The sequence below is a fragment of the Ursus americanus genome, chromosome 7 (genome assembly GCF_024610735.1).
Source record: "Ursus americanus isolate L20-20 chromosome 7, mUrsAme1.1.p, whole genome shotgun sequence".
Classification (NCBI taxonomy): domain Eukaryota; kingdom Metazoa; phylum Chordata; class Mammalia; order Carnivora; family Ursidae; genus Ursus; species Ursus americanus.
Window position 1 is genome coordinate 13,433,343 of NC_142133.1, and position 18,098 is coordinate 13,451,440.

The 18,098-nt window shown below is 37.7% G+C and overlaps 1 protein-coding gene across 3 annotated transcripts in view; it reads left to right on the forward strand.

The window, feature by feature from the left end:
• Window positions 1-18,098, forward strand: part of DYNC2LI1 (dynein cytoplasmic 2 light intermediate chain 1) — a 55,335-nt gene that overhangs the window by 23,210 nt on the left and 14,027 nt on the right. The window contains exons 7-13 of one of the 3 annotated variants that reach the window (XM_045771588.2): window positions 56-124; window positions 741-818; window positions 4,572-4,648; window positions 5,244-5,314; window positions 8,620-8,717; window positions 9,115-9,207; window positions 15,980-16,265. In XM_045771588.2, the coding sequence (XP_045627544.1) occupies window positions 56-124; window positions 741-818; window positions 4,572-4,648; window positions 5,244-5,314; window positions 8,620-8,717; window positions 9,115-9,207; window positions 15,980-16,042 (549 nt within the window). In that variant the 3' untranslated portion in view covers window positions 16,043-16,265. The other 2 variants (XM_087863358.1, XM_087863359.1) reach the window with 2 other exon arrangements.

Genomic DNA, 18,098 nt, shown 5'->3' on the forward strand with positions numbered 1-18,098 from the left:
CTGAATCCATAGTACTAAACAATTATAATAATAAATCAATGAAATATGTTAACAGGATCGTGAATTAGTCGACCCATTTCTAATACCTCTGGTCATAATTGGAAGTAAATACGATATTTTTCAGGTAAGCTTTTCCACTTCTAGTTAAGGTGGTTGTTATGCATACCCAGGCTTTATGGGAGAGGAACAAAAATAATACTGAAATGAGAAAAATGACTGGGAGGGAGAGGTCAAGGAGTCACACATCTTAAAGATTTTGGAAAGAAGACATAGTGGGGAAAGAGAAAATACGTAAAGAACAATGCATGTAGTGGAGTGGGATAAAGACAGCCGAATGGGGATAAGGTGGTTTAGGAAGTGAATCTTTCACCCAGCCACGGAGGGATAGGACTGACTTCCCAACTTTTAAATTGAAGAAAGTAGAAAATTGGTTTCTTCTTATCTTTGCTTGTCAGAGAATCCCTGGGGTATTCCACACTATAAAATGTGTGCTCATATCTAAATTCTGTTGAGCTAAGTGTTTAAACAGGAAAAGATCTGATAGCTGTGGTTCTAGAAGGCTGCAGCTACTGTTCAACTCTCTGCAGAAACAAGTAACAAGGTAATGGAATCCCACTCCTCAGGGGATGTTCAAAAAAAAAAGAAATCACGTATTTCTACACTTAGTAATTTGCACCTTCCTGCTACAGATATTTAATTTTCTCAACTTGTTTTTTCTTTTTAAAAACATATTTCTTCAGGATTTTGACTCTGAGAAGAGAAAGGTTATGTGCAAGACCCTTCGGTTCGTCGCGCACTATTATGGAGCATCATTAATGGTTCGTACGGTTCCTGTCCTTTGGCTTGAGTGGACAGCACCCCATTTAGAAAGATCAGCAATTTGATGCACGGTTATACATACTAATGTTTTTACTAGTACACATAATCCCCTCCTTCCCTTTCCTACTGCCCCCAAATCCTCTTGTTACAGAGTGTTTGATAATGTATTTCTAGAACATACTCTGCTAGGTGGCCGACCGTGTCTTCAGAGCCATTGATTATGTCCGATTCCCTGCCAAGCGTGGAGCCTGACTTGGGGCTCGATCTCATGACCTTGAGATCATGACCTGAGCCGAAATCAAGAGTCAGATGCTCAGCTTACTGAGCCACCCGGGCACCCCCAAATCCCAATCAGCCTTAAAGAGATAAACTGGCTAATAATTTATTCACTTTTAGTTTCCCCTTAAGAATTAGAATATGTCTTCTCTTAAGAGAAAAGGGGGGAAAAAAACCTTTAACAATATGTTCTTTTTTTAAATTAAAAAAAAAAAAGAACCTGTTGTAGGGGTTAAAACCATGAACTTGAGAGTCCTGCTGCCTGGGTTTGAATCTCAGGACAACCATTTACCCGATGTGTGATCTCAGACAGGCCGTGTCATCTCACTCTGGCTCCGGTCTCCTCCAGGGTAAAATGGACAAAACCAGTGCCGCCTTCATAGGGTCGTCGTGAGGCTAAGGGAGAGAGTGAGGTGATGTGCTCACCACAGGGCCCGAAACAAAGTGTTCCTTAGGAAATGTTGCTTATTATAATAACGGCTATCCTTACCTTCCACGGCAGGAACAAAGGATAAAGGATATTCTTTAATGCAATAAAATATAAAAGCACTTTTATTTAAAAGAAAGATGATCTTCCCATTTGAATGGTTTCTTTTTCCTGGTGTATGAAAGTGCTTGGAGGACGCTGGACACAGCGCTGTCCTGGCCTCCATGGCTGGGATGCTATGACGAAAAGTGGTGAATATGATCTGTATTTAAAATTCTTGTACTTCTGAATATTCCAAATAAATTGCATTGTGTATTTTTCTAAAAATCAGTACCTTTTGTGTTTATACTTTCTCTGCTTATATATTAAATTGAGTGCTTTGGAAATATTCTTTTTACTGTTTCAAAAAGATATGGGGAGTTTAAAATGCATGTATCCAGGGTACAGAAGCAAAGACCATGGATCTCGTAGTTTATTTTTACCGCAAGAGAAAGCCCCACAGTTAGAGCCGGTTACTTAGCTGAGGGAAATCCCAACTTTCTTTAGGAACAGATCATGTTTGTTGATCAGAGTCTAGTCTGGTCTTATGTGTGCATATTTAGATCAGCCCAGGCCCCAGCAGGTCTAGAATGTCCTACAAGATCAGGGTCTTCTAGGGAATGGCTTTGAGAAAGGCTTCATCTCAGCTTTCAGCAAGCTAGAAGGATGAGAAGTTGGGTTAGAGGAGCCCTTCGGGACGGCCAGGAGAACCATAAAGCTTGTCTAGCTTCTCAGACCAAGAAGAGAGTAGTCAGAGTTACAGAGCCCTGTCTTGCCATTTCACTTCCGGTCTTCCCCTGCCCCTCATTTGAGAGAGACAGTTCAGGGCTGCTTGACAAGACTGATGGATACTCAACAGTTTTTGTGGTTTGTTTGTTTGTTTGTTTTTTTAGCCCTTTAGTTGATCCTTTTTAATTCGGTCAAGAAAATGGATTTAGGGGCACCTGGGTGGCTCAGTCGTTAAGCGTCTGCCTTCGGCTCAGGTCATGATCCCAGCGTTCTGGGATCGAGCCCCACATCAGGCTCCCTGCTCAGCGGGAAGCCTGCTTCTCCCTCTCCCACTCCCCCTGGTTATGTTCCCTCTCTCACTGCCTCTCTGTCAAATAAATAAAATCTTTTTTAAAAAAATTAAAAAAAAATGGATTCACTATTATGAGCTATCTAATAAAGTTAATAAAAATAAAAATAGAAAAACATTGATAGAGGTGCCTGGGTGGCTCAGTTAGTTAAGCATCTGCCTTCTGTTCAGGTCACGATCCCAGGGTCCTGAGATCAAGCCCCACGTTGGGCTCCCTGCTCCGTGGGGAAGCCTGCTTCTCCCTCTCCCTCTGCCTGCCGCTCTCCCTGCTTGTGCTCTCTCTGTCATATAAATAAAATCTTGAAAAAAAAAAAAAAAAGAAAAACACTGATAAGTAGGACCAGATTCAATGGAGAGCTGCCAGGATGGTATGAGACTTGAAAATGTGATTTATGAGGAGGAGTATAAAATTATGTTCTATCATCTAGAATGTGATAATGTTCTTTAAATATTTGAAGGACTGTTCCATGGAAAAAGGATTAGGTATTAGATATTCTTTGCTCTCTTAGAGTCAAGAACAAGGAATCAGTAGGGGGGGCGCCTGGGTGGCTCAGTCGTTAAGCATCTGCGTTAGGCTTAGGGTGTGATCCCGGTGTTCTGGGATCGAGCCCCACATCGGGCTCCTCTGCTGGGAGCCTGTTTCTTCCTCTCCCACTCCCCCTGCTTGTGTTCCCTCTCTCGCTGGCTGTCTCTATCTCTGTCGAATAAATAAATAAAATCTTTAAAAAAAACAAAATAAAACAAGGAATCAGAACATTTAGCTCAAAATAAGAAAGAACTTCCTAATACTACCATTATCTAAAAATGGAATTACTTGCTTTGGGAGATAATGAGTTTCCGTTGGGTATATCCAAGCAGAAGCTCTACAGCTATTTGTGGAGAATGTTTTAAGGCAATTGATGCAACAGATTGGGGGAGGGGGGGAGTCAGAAAATTTCTCATGTTCTCCCAGCCCTTCTATGAGATACATTTGTGATGAGGTATTTTCCTTTCCACATAGGAACATAAATAATAATAGTAATGAAGTTGTGTTTTAAAATTTCAGCTAGTTTTTTTGTATTTTTAAACTTCTTCAAACGAAGTGTTAAAATTGTTTCAATTTTGAAGTCAGTGTATTAAATTTTCTATATTCACATGAGTAAATACTTCGCCTGGGAGCCTGTCCTTAGTCCAGAATGAATCTTATCCTGAAAATTGACTTCTTTGCCTTATAAAATTACTTTTCATATTGTTTCAAGGTTGTTTTTCCCACTTTCATACACCTTAGCCATTCTGATTTGGCTGAGTAACTTTTGGTACTTCCAAAAATCAAATCTAGTCTTAAAAAATTTGTAGAGTAACCACATGTCCTCATGTTCACCTACGGCCTCAGCTTAATTATTAATAGTACCCACCCCTTTTCATTCTCTGAAGTGTTCTGCTTATGGTCACCCTAGTTACATGCCACCACTGAGAATGTTCAGTAGCTTACCTCGCAAGCTCAAGGGCAATTCTGAAGAGAAGTTAAAAGATCTTTTTAACGAGTATCAGTATTGCTGGACTAGTCCGTAGCTTCTGTCCTGGCTTCCTGGAAGACACCAATATGCCCATGGCTGGAAAAGTTATTTATGATATATAGCTCCTATCTTCTACCGACCAGACTGCATTTGGAAAATAACTATGATCCATATGTGGGAGTAGCTGAAAGGATTTTTGCATACACACCTGTCCCTTCAGTATCGTGCTCTCATGAAGTTTGAAGGATGAGTTAAACAAATTTATTGAGATTTATTTTCCTTTATTCAGGTTTTTGTCTGCAAAAACACAAGTGTGTGTTGGGCAAATAAATAATTGTCTGCAACTTGTACTTGTTCAAAGCCATATTTATTTTACCTATTTCTGTGATTTTGAAAGCAGAGCATGTAATTTATTCTCCTGATTTTATTTTTTTAGTTTACCAGTAAATCAGAAGCTCTTTTACTAAAAATACGTGGAGTTATCAACCAGTTAGCATTTGGCATTGACAAAAGGTACTGTTAAACTATACTTTTTGTATCTTTTTAATTTTTTTGCCAATAATAATCTCATCTGATTATTGTTCTCATCTCATTATTATTTCTTCATAAGAAAGTGCCCCCAGATGGCTATTCTTAGAGAAATAATTTCATATTATTTCCTGTTTCTTGTATTATTTAAATATTTCTCAAATTTTGTAACTAAAATGTTATATAATTCTTAATTTTTGAGACTAGAATAAAATAATGCTACTATTACAGCTATTTCACTGATTTGACTTCTCGTTTTAGTAGCTTTCCCTGTATTATCATTTTCTTATATTGATTAAAAATTGAATTGATAATTGTAGTACGTATATTTTTCTTAACCTTGCTACTTTTCTCGGTTTTCATTTAAGGTAATTTGGGTCTGTCATTTTTTCCCTGTAAAACTTTATTAATGCCAGACTTTAATTTTTTAAAAAGCTTAAATATTCACTCATTCATTTGGGGATAGTGTTCTCTCACCAGTGGCTAGATGTAAAACTTGGCTCTTGTATTTATAGTAGGGCATGGCAGGATATTCGATTGCTAAACTAAATTAGACTCTTTCTTCTTCTTATCCGTGTAGCAAATCAATATGTGTGGATCAGAATAAACCACTGTTTATCACAGCAGGATTGGATTCTTTAAGTCAAATAGGTTGGTGAACTTATTAAGATTGTTCGGTCTTTTAATTGCTTATTGATTTCATCCCACCCCGTGTTCACTTCATCTCCAACATACCACCATTTCTGATTTCATTATGATCGCTGTTATTTATGTATTTGTATACACAGTGTTGATGCAACATGCATCATACTGACATATTTGTGATGGAAGGAATGTTGCCGCATAAGAGACTGATTTCGGATCTCTATGTCACTAAAAACTTTTGCATGTATTTCCTTTCCCTCACTGATTTCCAGGTACTTTTTAAATTTTAGCTTGTTGGGTTTAGAAGAAAACCAGAAGCACAGAGTGGTCAGGAAAGTGAAAGCTATATATTATGGGCAGTGATGAAAAATACGAGATTCAAGTGATGGAATAAACCAAAAAAGAACAGTTGTACTAATTATGTATGCTTTAATTCTTCATTATGAAAATAGTTTGCTTCAGAAAATGGAATGTATTTCCTAAACTTATGGACATTTTAGGCTTGTGGAAGCAAAAAGAATTTTAAGGATTTCTGTAATCAAGCTCCTTATCTTCTCACAGAAACTACTTTCATTGTGGATGTTGGGGCCTAGCAACTCTGTCTACTCAGGGGCTGACATAGTTTGGTTTTAACGCTCTAGTAGATAGTTTTCTTTTTTATTTCCCATCCATCGTCACTGTTACATGCTAAAGTTGACTGGACTTCAAATGTAGATCTTTGTAATGAGATTATAGATTGAATTGGAATGAAAAGGCTAGAGGTGGTTAATGAGTCATCACAAAGACTTTTTTTTTTTTTTTAAGATTTTATTTATTTGACAGAGACAGCCAGCAAGAGAGGGAACACAAGCAGGGGGAGTGGGAGAGGAAGAAGCAGGCTCTTAGTGGAGGAGCCTGATGTGGGGCTCGAACCCATAACGCTGGGATCACGCCCTGAGCCGAAGGCAGACGCTTAACCACTGCACTACCCAGGCGCCCCACAAAGACTGGTTTTTATAATTAATACTTAATTTCATTAGCTATGAGAATCAGTGCATGTACTGATAGATAATGCCCCTCTAAGTAGCTGGAGGTCAAAAAAGGAATGAGAATTACTGAATATAAAAATCATGGAGCTTAGACCTCATCAAAATTAAAAACTTTTGCTCTTGAAAATTCATTTGAAAAGGATAAAAAGACATGCTACATGCTGGGAGAAAATATTTTCAACTGCATATCTGACAAAGGACTATTATCTAAAATATATAAAGAACTTAACAGTAAAAACAAAATCCAATTAAAAAATAGGCAAAGGACGTGAGCAGACATTTCACCAGAGGACCTACAAATGGCAAATAAGCATATGCAAAGACGTTTTAATATCTTTAATCATTAGGAATATGCAAATTGAAACCACAGCGAGCTCATCAGAATAGCCAACAAAAAATAGTGACACCACCAAATGCTGGCAAGAATATGGGGAAGCTGGATACTCAAACATTGCTGGTAGGAATGTAAAATAACACAGCCACTCTTTAAGACAGTTCGACAGTTTTTTATAAAACTAAACATGTAGGGGCGCCTGGGTGGCACAGCGGTTAAGCGTCTGCCTTCAGCTCAGGGCGTGATCCCGGCGTTATGGGATCAAGCCCCACATCAGGCTCTTCTGCTATGAGCCTGCTTCTTTCTCTCCCACTCCCCCTGCTCGTGTTCCCTCTCTCGCTGGCTGTCTCTATCTCTGTCAAATAAATAAATAAAATCTTTAAAAAAACAAAACTGAACATGTAATACCATAAGACCTAGAAATTGCATTATTGGTTATTTATCTCAGAGAAATTAAAACTTACGTTCACGTAAAAATCTGTACACAAATGTTCGTGGTGGCGTCATTTGTAGTTGCCCCAAACTAGAAACAACCAGATGCTGTTTAAAACTGTTCTGTGGTATGGTATACCCATACCATAGAATACTCCTCAGCAATAAAAAGGAGCAAACTATTGATACACACAGTAACTTGGCTGAATCACCAGGGAATTATACTGAGTGAAAAAAAGCCAATCAGAAAAGGTTATATACAATATGATTCTACTCATGTAAAATTTTTGTGATGAAAATATTTTAGAAGTGGAGGAAAGATTAATGGTTATCAGGGGGTTAGGGACAGGACTGTGGCGGGGAGGTAGGAGAAGAGATTGGGAAGCGTGCTGTGGGTATAAAAGGGCAACGCAAGGGATACTTGAGACAATGGCACTCTGCAGACTGTCGTGGTGGATACATTTACCTACAAAGGTGATAAAATTCTATAGAACTTAATACACACACACACATACAAATGAGGACAAGTAAAAAACTTGGGAAAGCTGAATAAGATTGGTGGATTGCATCACTGTCTTTCCCACCAAAGTGGTAAGGAGTTCCTGAAAGATCGTTGTAAATGCTAGAATAGAAAGAGTGAGAAATCTCAGATTATAGACTGACAATTGCCAAGAAGTGGCAACATTTTTTCAAATTTTCAAATTATAGTCAGTACATAGACATTCTCATTATAAAATGTTAAAATAGTACATATAAGGATCAAGTTTGGTATGTATACTTCCAGACTATTTTCTGTATATATGTGAATGTGATACAGAAAAAACTACTTGTTTGAATATAATTGTACATTCTATAGTGATCATTTTGAAAGTTTCCCTTTCTACTCAATGTGCTGTTTTTCCATATTAGTGCTGCAGCTAGGTCTACTGGGTATTTTGACTGCCGTAGGGTTACAGAGCATGGCTGTGCATTGTAATGTAGTTCACTATACCATTACTGATGGACAGTTTGGTTGTGGCCAATTTTTCACTAATACAAATGATGCTGCAGTGTGAAGTCATTAATACCTGTGTGCAGGTGTTTCTAGGTTAAACACCAAAAACTGGGGTTTCTGGGTAATAGCGTATAACCTTTTTCCATATTTGCATGGCAGTTAGTAGTGCCAAATTACCCTCTGAATTAGTTGTCCCAATTTGCACTCTAGTGAATAGCACACGAGTGTTTCCTTACAAATTCACAAACACATGAGAATATCAAACTTGCTGTTTTCACCAGGTGGCAATGGAAGTATGGGGAAAGAGAATCACAACTGACTCATTACCCTGTCTCCTCTTTCTCTGGTGCTAGAATCTGTGGCCTTGCTATACTGGGCTGGGGTAAATTTTAAGAGCGGCTATATTAGGGAGAAGGGAAAGGAATGATCTAGGATTTGTATTTTTCTAAGTGTCATCTGTTTTATTGGTAGTTTGTCAGGTTTTAATCGGTGCAGTCATTTGATGTACAACTTCCAATTTTAGGATCTCCTCCTGTACCTGATAATGACATTGGAAAACTTCATGCCCGTTCACCAATGGAGCTGTGGAAAAAAGTGTATGAAAGAGTCTTTCCACCAAAGGTAAAGATTTCTAATTCTTTTAAAGCAAGAATATTTTGCATTATTCAACAGTGATTGGGAAATGTTCCAATGAGTCTATTAGGATTACTTTGTTTTCTGCTCTTACATGCTCGAAAATCAAATATGTGCCAAAAATCTGTACACAAGGCACTGTGGGATTTAAAAGATGAGCAAGACACAGCTCTTGGTCCACTTTCAAATTCAGCTCCCAGGCTGCTAGAGAACGAAGAGACAGCAGCTGGAAGGAGAGGGAGGGAGAGGGCATGGTGGAATTTGAAATGGGCCTCAGCAGTGATGATAAAACCTCAAAAGACCATAGAGCCTGGTTGAGGCAGATGGTAGTCGTTGACAGTTCGGGGGTATGGGCATGAAATGACTTTAAGAATTGTCATTTCAGAGTATGAACACACTAAAAGATACCAAGGACCCTGCAAGAGACCCTCAGTATGCTGAAAGGGAAGTTGATGAAATGAGAACTCAGAAGGATCAGGTAAGTATCCTCAACATTTATTTTATCTCATCTTGAGTTTTATCACAGAATACCTCAAGAATTCCATAGATTTTTCTCTATTTATTTTTTTTACACCTAAAATTCTTGAAGGGGCTCCTGGCTGGCTCAGTCGGTAGAACGTGTGACTCTTGATGTTTGGGGTCATGAGTTCGAGCTCCATGCTGGGTATAGAGATTACTTAAAAATAACATCTTAAAATATAAAATAATTGAAATAGTACATCTTCACTATATAAAAAAAGATCTGGTGTGTATAAAGAAGGAATTTAAATCATTCCACCACCCAGAGATGACCTAATGTTCACATATCCTCTTTGGGTTTTCCAGTTTACTTTATGTTGAAGATGGGTAGTGATTCTTACCTTGCTGCTGGGGAGACACTTTCACAATATTCTTTTGTTTGTGGGACTATTTAAATGGTTTTGTTTTTTATTAGAATATTCATTTATAAAAAACTTCCTAACAACTCAAAAAGAAAAAAAATATTCAGACATACCTAAAACTTTTCTTGTACCAGAAAAATTCGGGACTACCCCGTCTGAAAGCATACAAACACAGGATCTCTCAGGGAAGCAGTTAAAAATGGAGACTGTGTTCCACATATCCCTAGCTAGCGCCATTTGTGATATGAAAGTCTGATGTAAGAATGCAAAAGCTGGCAAATTCATCATGACCCGATACTTAAAATTTTCTCAGATCTCTAAAATGAGACATTGTGTGGAACCAAAATTTACATCAGCAAGCATTGTAAACTGAATGCCCTGACAACCTCTCAGGTGGGATTTGTAGAGCTGTGTCACTTGGGCTGTCAAACTGTTGCAAAAGTCACCTGAATACAGCCGTCCACAGGAGCAGTGACCAGGGTATTTCTTTCAGCACTAGGCTTTCACCTGCAGGGGCCCTAGAATAAGAAAGCAAAACATCCTATTTAAACATAGTCCAGAAGACTTTTGAAAACTAGGTCATGAATATTTAGAGGGTTTTGTTGCCGTAGCAAAGTGAGAGGTGTGTTGTAGCAACAGTCAGATGGCCTCACATAACCTTTACTACGTGTGCAGCTTAGCTAAAGATTAGTTGGAAGCCATCTCTGAGTCAATGACTAATTGCTGTTGTTGATAAGATTATCTGTTTATACTGCATAGTGACCCCTTTTATTACACTTACATACACAGGTGGTATGAAAGGGCTGGGGTATTTTTCAGCATCATAAATTTTCACATTCAAATTCATCTTCCCTAACCGACCTAAAACTGTAGGAATTTGGAGTGGAACTGGAAAACAGCCCCACAATACCTGTCATTCTTCACTATTAACACAGCCTATGAAAGAATTCATCTGCATTACGTGAAAATCTAGCCAGTTGGCTATAGCTTTTCACATTGCCTGTTTATCTTTTTATTTCTTTGAGAGACTCAAAGAGAGTGAGCATGAGCGGGGTTAGAGGAAGAGGGAGAAACGGACTCCCCTCTTCCCCGCTGAGCAGGGAACCCAGCGGGGCTGGGGTCCTGGGATGACCTGAGCTGAAGGCTGATGATGGGTGTTGAACCACCCTTGCAGCGCAGGAATAAATCCCATTCGGTCATGGTGAATAATCCATTTAATGTACTGTTGGATCCTATGGACTAGTATTTTGGTGAGAATTTCTGCATCCATGTTCATCAAAGATATTGGTCTGTAATTCTCCTTTTTGATGGGATCTTTGGTTTTGGGACCAAGGTAATGCCGGCCTCTCAGAACGAGTTTGGAAGTTTTCCTTCCATTTCGATTTTTTGAAACAGCTTTGGAAGAATTAGGTATTAATTCTTCTTTAAATAGAATTCTCCTGGGAAGCCATCTGGCCCTGGGCTCTTGTTTGTTGGGAGATTTTTGATTACTGCTTCAATTTCCTTACTGGTTATGGGTCTGTTCAGGTTTCCTATTTCTTCCTGGTTCAGTTTTGGTAGTTTATACATCTCTAGGTATGCATCCGTTTCTTCCAGATTACCTAATTTGTTGGCTTATAGTTGCTCATAGTATGTTCTTAGAATTGTTTGTATTTCTTCAGTGTTGGTTGTGATCTCTCCTCTTTATCATTCATGATTTTATTTGGGTCCTTTCTCTTTTCTTTTTGATAAGTCTGGCAGGGTTTTATCAGTCTTATTAATTCTTTAAAAAAAACCAGCTCCTAGTTTCGTTGATCTGTTCTACTACTGTTCTTTTGGTTTCTATTTCATTGATACTTGCTCTAATCTTTATACTCTATGTGGAAAACCCAAAAGACTCCACCCCAAAATTGCTAGAACTCATACAGGAATTCAGCAAAGTGGCAGGATACAAGATCAATTGCATTTCTATACACCAACAAGACAGAAGAAAGAGAAATTAAGGAGTTGATCCCATTTATAATTGCACCCAAAACCGTAAGATACCTAGGAATAAATCTAACCAAAGAGGCAAAGGATCTGTACTCAGAAAACTGTAGAACACTCATGTAAGAAATTGAGGAAGACGCAAAGAAATGGAAAAACGTTCCATTCTCATGCTTTGGAAGAACAAATATTGTTAAAATGTCTGTGCTACCTAGAGCAATCTATACATTCAGGTATCAAAATACCATCAACTTTTTTTTTTTTTTTTTACAAAACTGGAATAATCTTAAAATTTGTATGGAACCAGAAAAGACCCCGAATAGCCAAAGGAACGCTGAACCAGAAAACCAAAAGTGGTGGCATCACAATTCTGGACTTCAAGCTCTATTACAAAGCTGTAATCATCAAGACAGTATGGTACTGGCACAAACACACAGATCAATGGAACAGAATAGAGAACCCAGAATGGGCCCTCGACTCTATGGTCAACTAATCTTCAACAAAGCAGGAAAGAATATCTAATGGAAAAAAGAGTCTCTTCAACAAATGGTATTGGGAAAATTGGACAGCCATGTGCAGAAGAATGAAACTGGACCACTTTCTTATACCATACACAAAAATAGATTCAAAATGAATGAAAGACCTAAATATGAGACAGGAACCCATCAAAATCCTAGAGAAGAACACAGGCAGCAACCTCTGTGACCTCAGCCGCAGCAACTTCTTGCTAGACATGTCTCCAAAGGCAAGGGAAACAAAGGCAAAAATGAACTATTGGGACTTCATCAAAATAAAAAGCTTTTGCACAGCAAAGGAAACAGTCAACAAAACCAAAAGACAACTGACAGAATGGGAGAAGATATTTGCAAATATCAGATAAAAGGGCTAGTATCCAAAATCTATAAAGAACTTACCAAACTCAACACCCAAAGAACAAATAATCCAATCAGGAAATGGGCAGAAGACATGAACAGATATTTCTGCAAAGACGACATCCAAATGGCCAACAGACACATGGAAAAATGCTCAACGTCACTCGGCATCAGGGAAATACAAATCAAAACTACAATGAGATACCACCTCACACTGGTCAGAATGGCTAAAATGGACAAGTCAGAAAACAGATGTTGGCAAGGATGGGAGAAAGGAGAACCCTCTTACACCACTGGTGGGAAAGCATGCTGGTGCAGCTACTCTGGAAAACAGTGTGGAGGTTCCTCAGAAAGTTGAAAATAGAGCTACCCTGCGACCCAGCAATTGCCCTACTGGGTATTTACCCCAAAGATACAAATGTAGTGATCCGAAGGGGCACCTGCACCCCAACGTTTATAGCAGCAATGTCCACAATAGCCAAACTATGGGAAAAGCCCAGATGTCCACTGACGGATGAATGGATAAAGAACAAGTGGTATATTTATACAATGGAATTTTATGCAGCCATCAGAAAATGAAATCTTGCCATTTGCAATGATGTGGTTGGAACTAGAGGATATTATGCTAAGCGAAATAAGTCAGAGAAAGACAATTATCATATGATCTCACTGATATATGGAATTTAAGAAACAAGGCAGAGGATCATAGGGAAAGAGGAAAAAAATGAAACAAGATGAAACCAAAGGGAGACAAACCAATAAGAGACTCTTAATCATAGGAAACAAACTAAGGGTTGCTGGAGGGGAGGAGAGTGGAGGGGTGGGGTAACTGGGTGATGGACATTGGGGAAGGTATGTGTTGAGCACTTGGTATTATATAAGACTGATGAATCACAGACCTGTACCCCTGAAACAAATAATACATTATATGTTAATTGAATTTAAATTAAAAAAAATACTTCCTCAGTTTTTGCTAATTTTTAAAAGCCCTCTAGGTTTTATTCTTTAAAAAAAAAAAAATTCCAGCGTAGTTAACAGTGTTATGTTAGTTTCAGGTGTACAACATGGCAGTTCACCAATTCTATACATTACTCAGTGCTCATCATGATAAATGTACTCTTAATCCCCATCACCTCTTTTACCCATCCTCCCACCCACCTCCCCTCTGGTGACTATCAGTTCTCTAAAGCTGTTTTTTGTTTCTTTTTTCCTTTGCTCGTTTGTTTCTTAAATTCCACATAGGCGTGAAATCATATGGTAATTATATTTGACTTATTTCACTTAGCATAATACCCTCTAGATCCATCCATGTTGTTGTAAATGGCAAGATCTCATTCTTTTTATGGCTGAGTAATATTTCATTGTGTACACCACCTCTTCTTTATCTCTTCATCTATAGATGGACACTTGGGTTGCTTCCATAATGTAAAAATCCCTCTAGTTTTAAAGTATTCCTGAGTTTAAGGGGGCATACATATAGAAAGCACTTGCTGAACCCTTCTACCTCTTTTATTTTTATTGCCAAATTAAGGGGAAAAATAAAAAAGAACAAGGAAAAAATTTGGGTAAACAATATTTTTAAGGTCTTCTTGGCCAGCCACACATACCTATTTTGAATCCGTTTTCAAAAATCAACTTGTCTATAATCCCTAAGCCTATAATTGAAACACACAATGCACACTGATTTACATGTTTAGGGGAAAAGGTTCTTAACTATCCATTATTGAAGATGCTGTTTCAAGCATTTTAAGACTGTGGTCCACTTATGGTTGAAAACTTTAGACGTTCTTAAGAGGCAAGGTAGAAACCTTTCTGAGTTTTGCATTCACTTTTAAAATGGCTCTCTAAAGCAGCCACGAAGAACTGCAGTGTAAAGAAAATCCTCTTACTGCTCGTCTTTTAGAGTATCATATTATTTTGACTTCCCATGATAGGAGTAGTGAAGGTCTAGTGGACACGGTGAGTTCTGTATCACACCACTCATTCTGTGTGACATGGCCTGTGTGACCAGCCCTGTTCTTCTCTGTTTGCTCTCTGCAGAAGGGAGATAGATACTTTTAGCAAAGAATCTCAAAGCAATGTCCTCACTCTTACCATCGGTAAAAATAATACAGTGCTTCCAACTAAAAGCAAGATAACTGATTGATTACCTGTTTATTCCATATTTAATTCATAACTTAACAGTCTTTGAAACCATATGTGGTAGATGACTGGTGAACTGAATTAACTTCATTTTAAAAAAACAAACCAAGCTACAAAGTCACTTTGGAGTTTTTATATAAAAACTCTTCCGAAGTCTGTCTTCAGCTTTAAAACTTTTAACATTTAAATTTAAATAAGTTGAGTATAGGTGTAAAAGAGACAATCTGCAATTTTTCTGAAAACGAGAATGAAATTTGCTTTTCATAGCAACTATGAACTTCAATTATGTTAGCCAAAGAACAGTGATTGCCTTATCCTGCAGAGTAACCACTTTCTGCTTATCTGAAATAATATACTTTGTACAGTTATTAAGACACTGAACAACAAGTAAGAAGCCAGGAGGCAATCCCCTTTGATAATCCCTTTGCATATGAATCATCTCATGCAGGGTTTCCACCCACACTAGAATTTATTTTATGAATTGTAAAAGTAACATACACTCTTTTGAAAAAAAAACGCTCAAAAGATACAGAAGTATATAAAATAGAAAGTGGAGCTACTCCATCCTCTCTCCCATCTATTTGCTTTTTTCACGTGGCACACATGACTGCTAGTATTTTTGCTGGCTGCCCATGAAGCCCCATGTGAATGAGTGCTGATGTCTTTAATAACATCCTTACTGGGAGACAGCTAAGTTGTTTCCAGTTGTGCCCCAGTGTACACAGTGCAGTGAATATCCTTCTATTTAGATTCTTATGCTCTTATTCTGTGAGACACATTTTGAAAGGCACAAAATCACTGGGTCATAAGAATATATACATTTTAAATATTGGTAATTTGACAACTTCAACCCAGTTTTGGCAAGAGTTGAACAGGAAACAAAAATAAGATCACTTTTAAATAAATGCATTTGTCATACTTTAAGGGTTGAAAGAATTTATATGCAGTATATAACTTCATCTTTAATAACGGCATCTCTAAGTGTTACGTAGGCTACACAGAAACTTTGAAAACTCTACATTTCTAGAAAATAAATCCTGGGGCGCCTGGGTGGCACAGCGGTTAAAGCGTCTGCCTTCGGCTCAGGGCGTGATCCCGGCGTTCGGGGATCGAGCCCCACATCAGGCTCCTCCACTATGAGCCTGCTTCTTCCTCTCCCACTCCCCCTGCTTGTGTTCCCTCTCTGGCTGGCTGTCTCTATCTCTGTCAAATAAATAAATAAATAAATCTTAAAAAAAATAATAAAATAAAATAAATCCTAAGAATTTACAGAATTGTCAAGAAATTCTGAAGATGATAATACCATAAAGGATGTACTGTCATACCTAAAAAAAATGCTAAAGCAATTTAATTTTTTAAAGTTTTTTTTCTTAACACATTTTTGTTTTAGGAACTGGAACAGTACAAAAGAAGTTCTTCCAAGTCTTGGAAACAAATTGAGCTTGATTCTTGAACCTAATTCAACTATAATGTATTTATTTATTCTTTCCCAAATACAAGTAAGTTTATTTTATTAGCTATAATGGTAATAACTTAAGGAAGCTAAAATGTGTAATTTGTTAAAGAACAAGTGGCATTTCTTGTATTAGTGCAAGTCTCTGGATACTTTTAAAAAGGGGAAAAGTTGTGTAATTACATGCAGTATTTTTTAAAATAAAAAGAATCTTCTACCTTTCTCTAATATGTTTAACTAGTATATACTCAGTTCAGCATTTACAAGTTTCTGCTTGTATCATTTCAGGACTATGAAAGTAAGAGCCTTTATTAACAATTATGAGTGTGAGTTTAAGCATTTATATTAGATTCCTTCTCAGAGGAGTTCTCAGGTGGGTCACTTGCACAGGTACCACCATTTGACTCTAAAATACAGGCACAAGCAGTACGTGATGAACCTATTTAAAATGCACATTCCTGAGTCCCCACACCCGGAGATCCTGAATCAGTGGGTCTGGAATGGGGTAGAGTAATCTGCATTTTTAATCAGCACCTGTGATGAGTCTGACATACTTATTTTGAGTTTAACTTTTTGAAAAACAGGTAAATTAAAGGATATATTCTATCAGTAAGCAGGCCAAAACTTCATGAATCAGTACTATTGAGAGAGCATTTCCAAAAGGAAATAGCTTTGAAGAAGCCTTCTCGATCCTACGAATTTGTGTACCTGCTAGCCACATTCAATCTGGAGTCAGCATAATTGTTGTCATTGACCAAGAAAGTCACTTACTCTGTGTTCTTCCATTTCTGTTACAAAATATGTTCACTCTAATAAACCATGCACCCACCTTCAAATAAGCACACTTACTAACCCCAAGAACACCAAAACTGATGAATGGTATCTGAGTGGAAAGCAAACTACCTGATCACTGCAATGAAATAAGACTTCATAAATTACTTGCAGTCCATGTGGTTCCAGCACTCTTGACAACAGGATTTTCAGCATGTTTCCAAAGACCCTCAGTCTTGGGTGCAGACAAGCATCCTGCCCAAGTGCTGTGGAGAAAGAGCACCCTTTAAATTAATAGTGAACATTATAATCTCAGAAATATCCACTGACTTGGGAAGAAACAGCCTATTCCACAATAGTAATAGAAATTTCTATTACATAATTTGATTGTCTTACACATCACTGTCCATTTTTGACTTGAGACACAGACTATCACATGTTGAAAGTCATTGTGTTTTTCTAAGATGGTATCACTAACATTTAATAGCTTGAAGTCACGTGCTGTGTCAATTTTCCAAATGTTTCTGAGCTAGAATGAAATTCATCTGCATATGAATAGTAGAAATGTTTCCACTTACAGTGCACACCCATATCTTTAGTAAGTTGAAATCAGCGATTTCAAAAGAGGTTCCTGTGGGACTCTCTTTGAACTACTTTAATAGATTATCATCTGCAGAACTGTCTATAACTGATGTGACATATATAATCTGTAAGGCATTATGTAACTATTACACCATAATCATCAGTGTCAGAGACCTTTTATAAAAATTGACAATACTATTCTGGTAATTTGCCAATGTCTCCAGATCCTTAAATACAATTCTAAGAAATAGAATTTTACTGTGGTTTCCTTAATGAAATGATCTTTTCTGCTATAATATGAGACATTTCAAATGCTATAATTTATCATTCTTTACAAGTTAGGTCACAGCAATTGAACAAGTTCATGTACTAAGATGGTCTCCCTCAGAGTTGCCATGGTAACACTGAGACATGTCTTTTCAGACTTGTACATGAATTACCTGAAGATCAATCAGAAAGATAATCAGTCATTTAGTATAGAACCCATTTTAATCATCTATATACATCATTCCATCCCTAAAAATATGTAATACAAGTATCTATTTGTATTAATCAGCATCCTTTCTCGTTATGATTCAAGAACCTGAATTTCGTGTGTGGAACCTGGTGGTTCTTAGTGTAAATACTGTGTCAGTTGAACAGCTTTTCTGTATGGACTTTAAATAACCCCTGCTCTCTAGCCTTAAAGATGTCATTTCTCAGT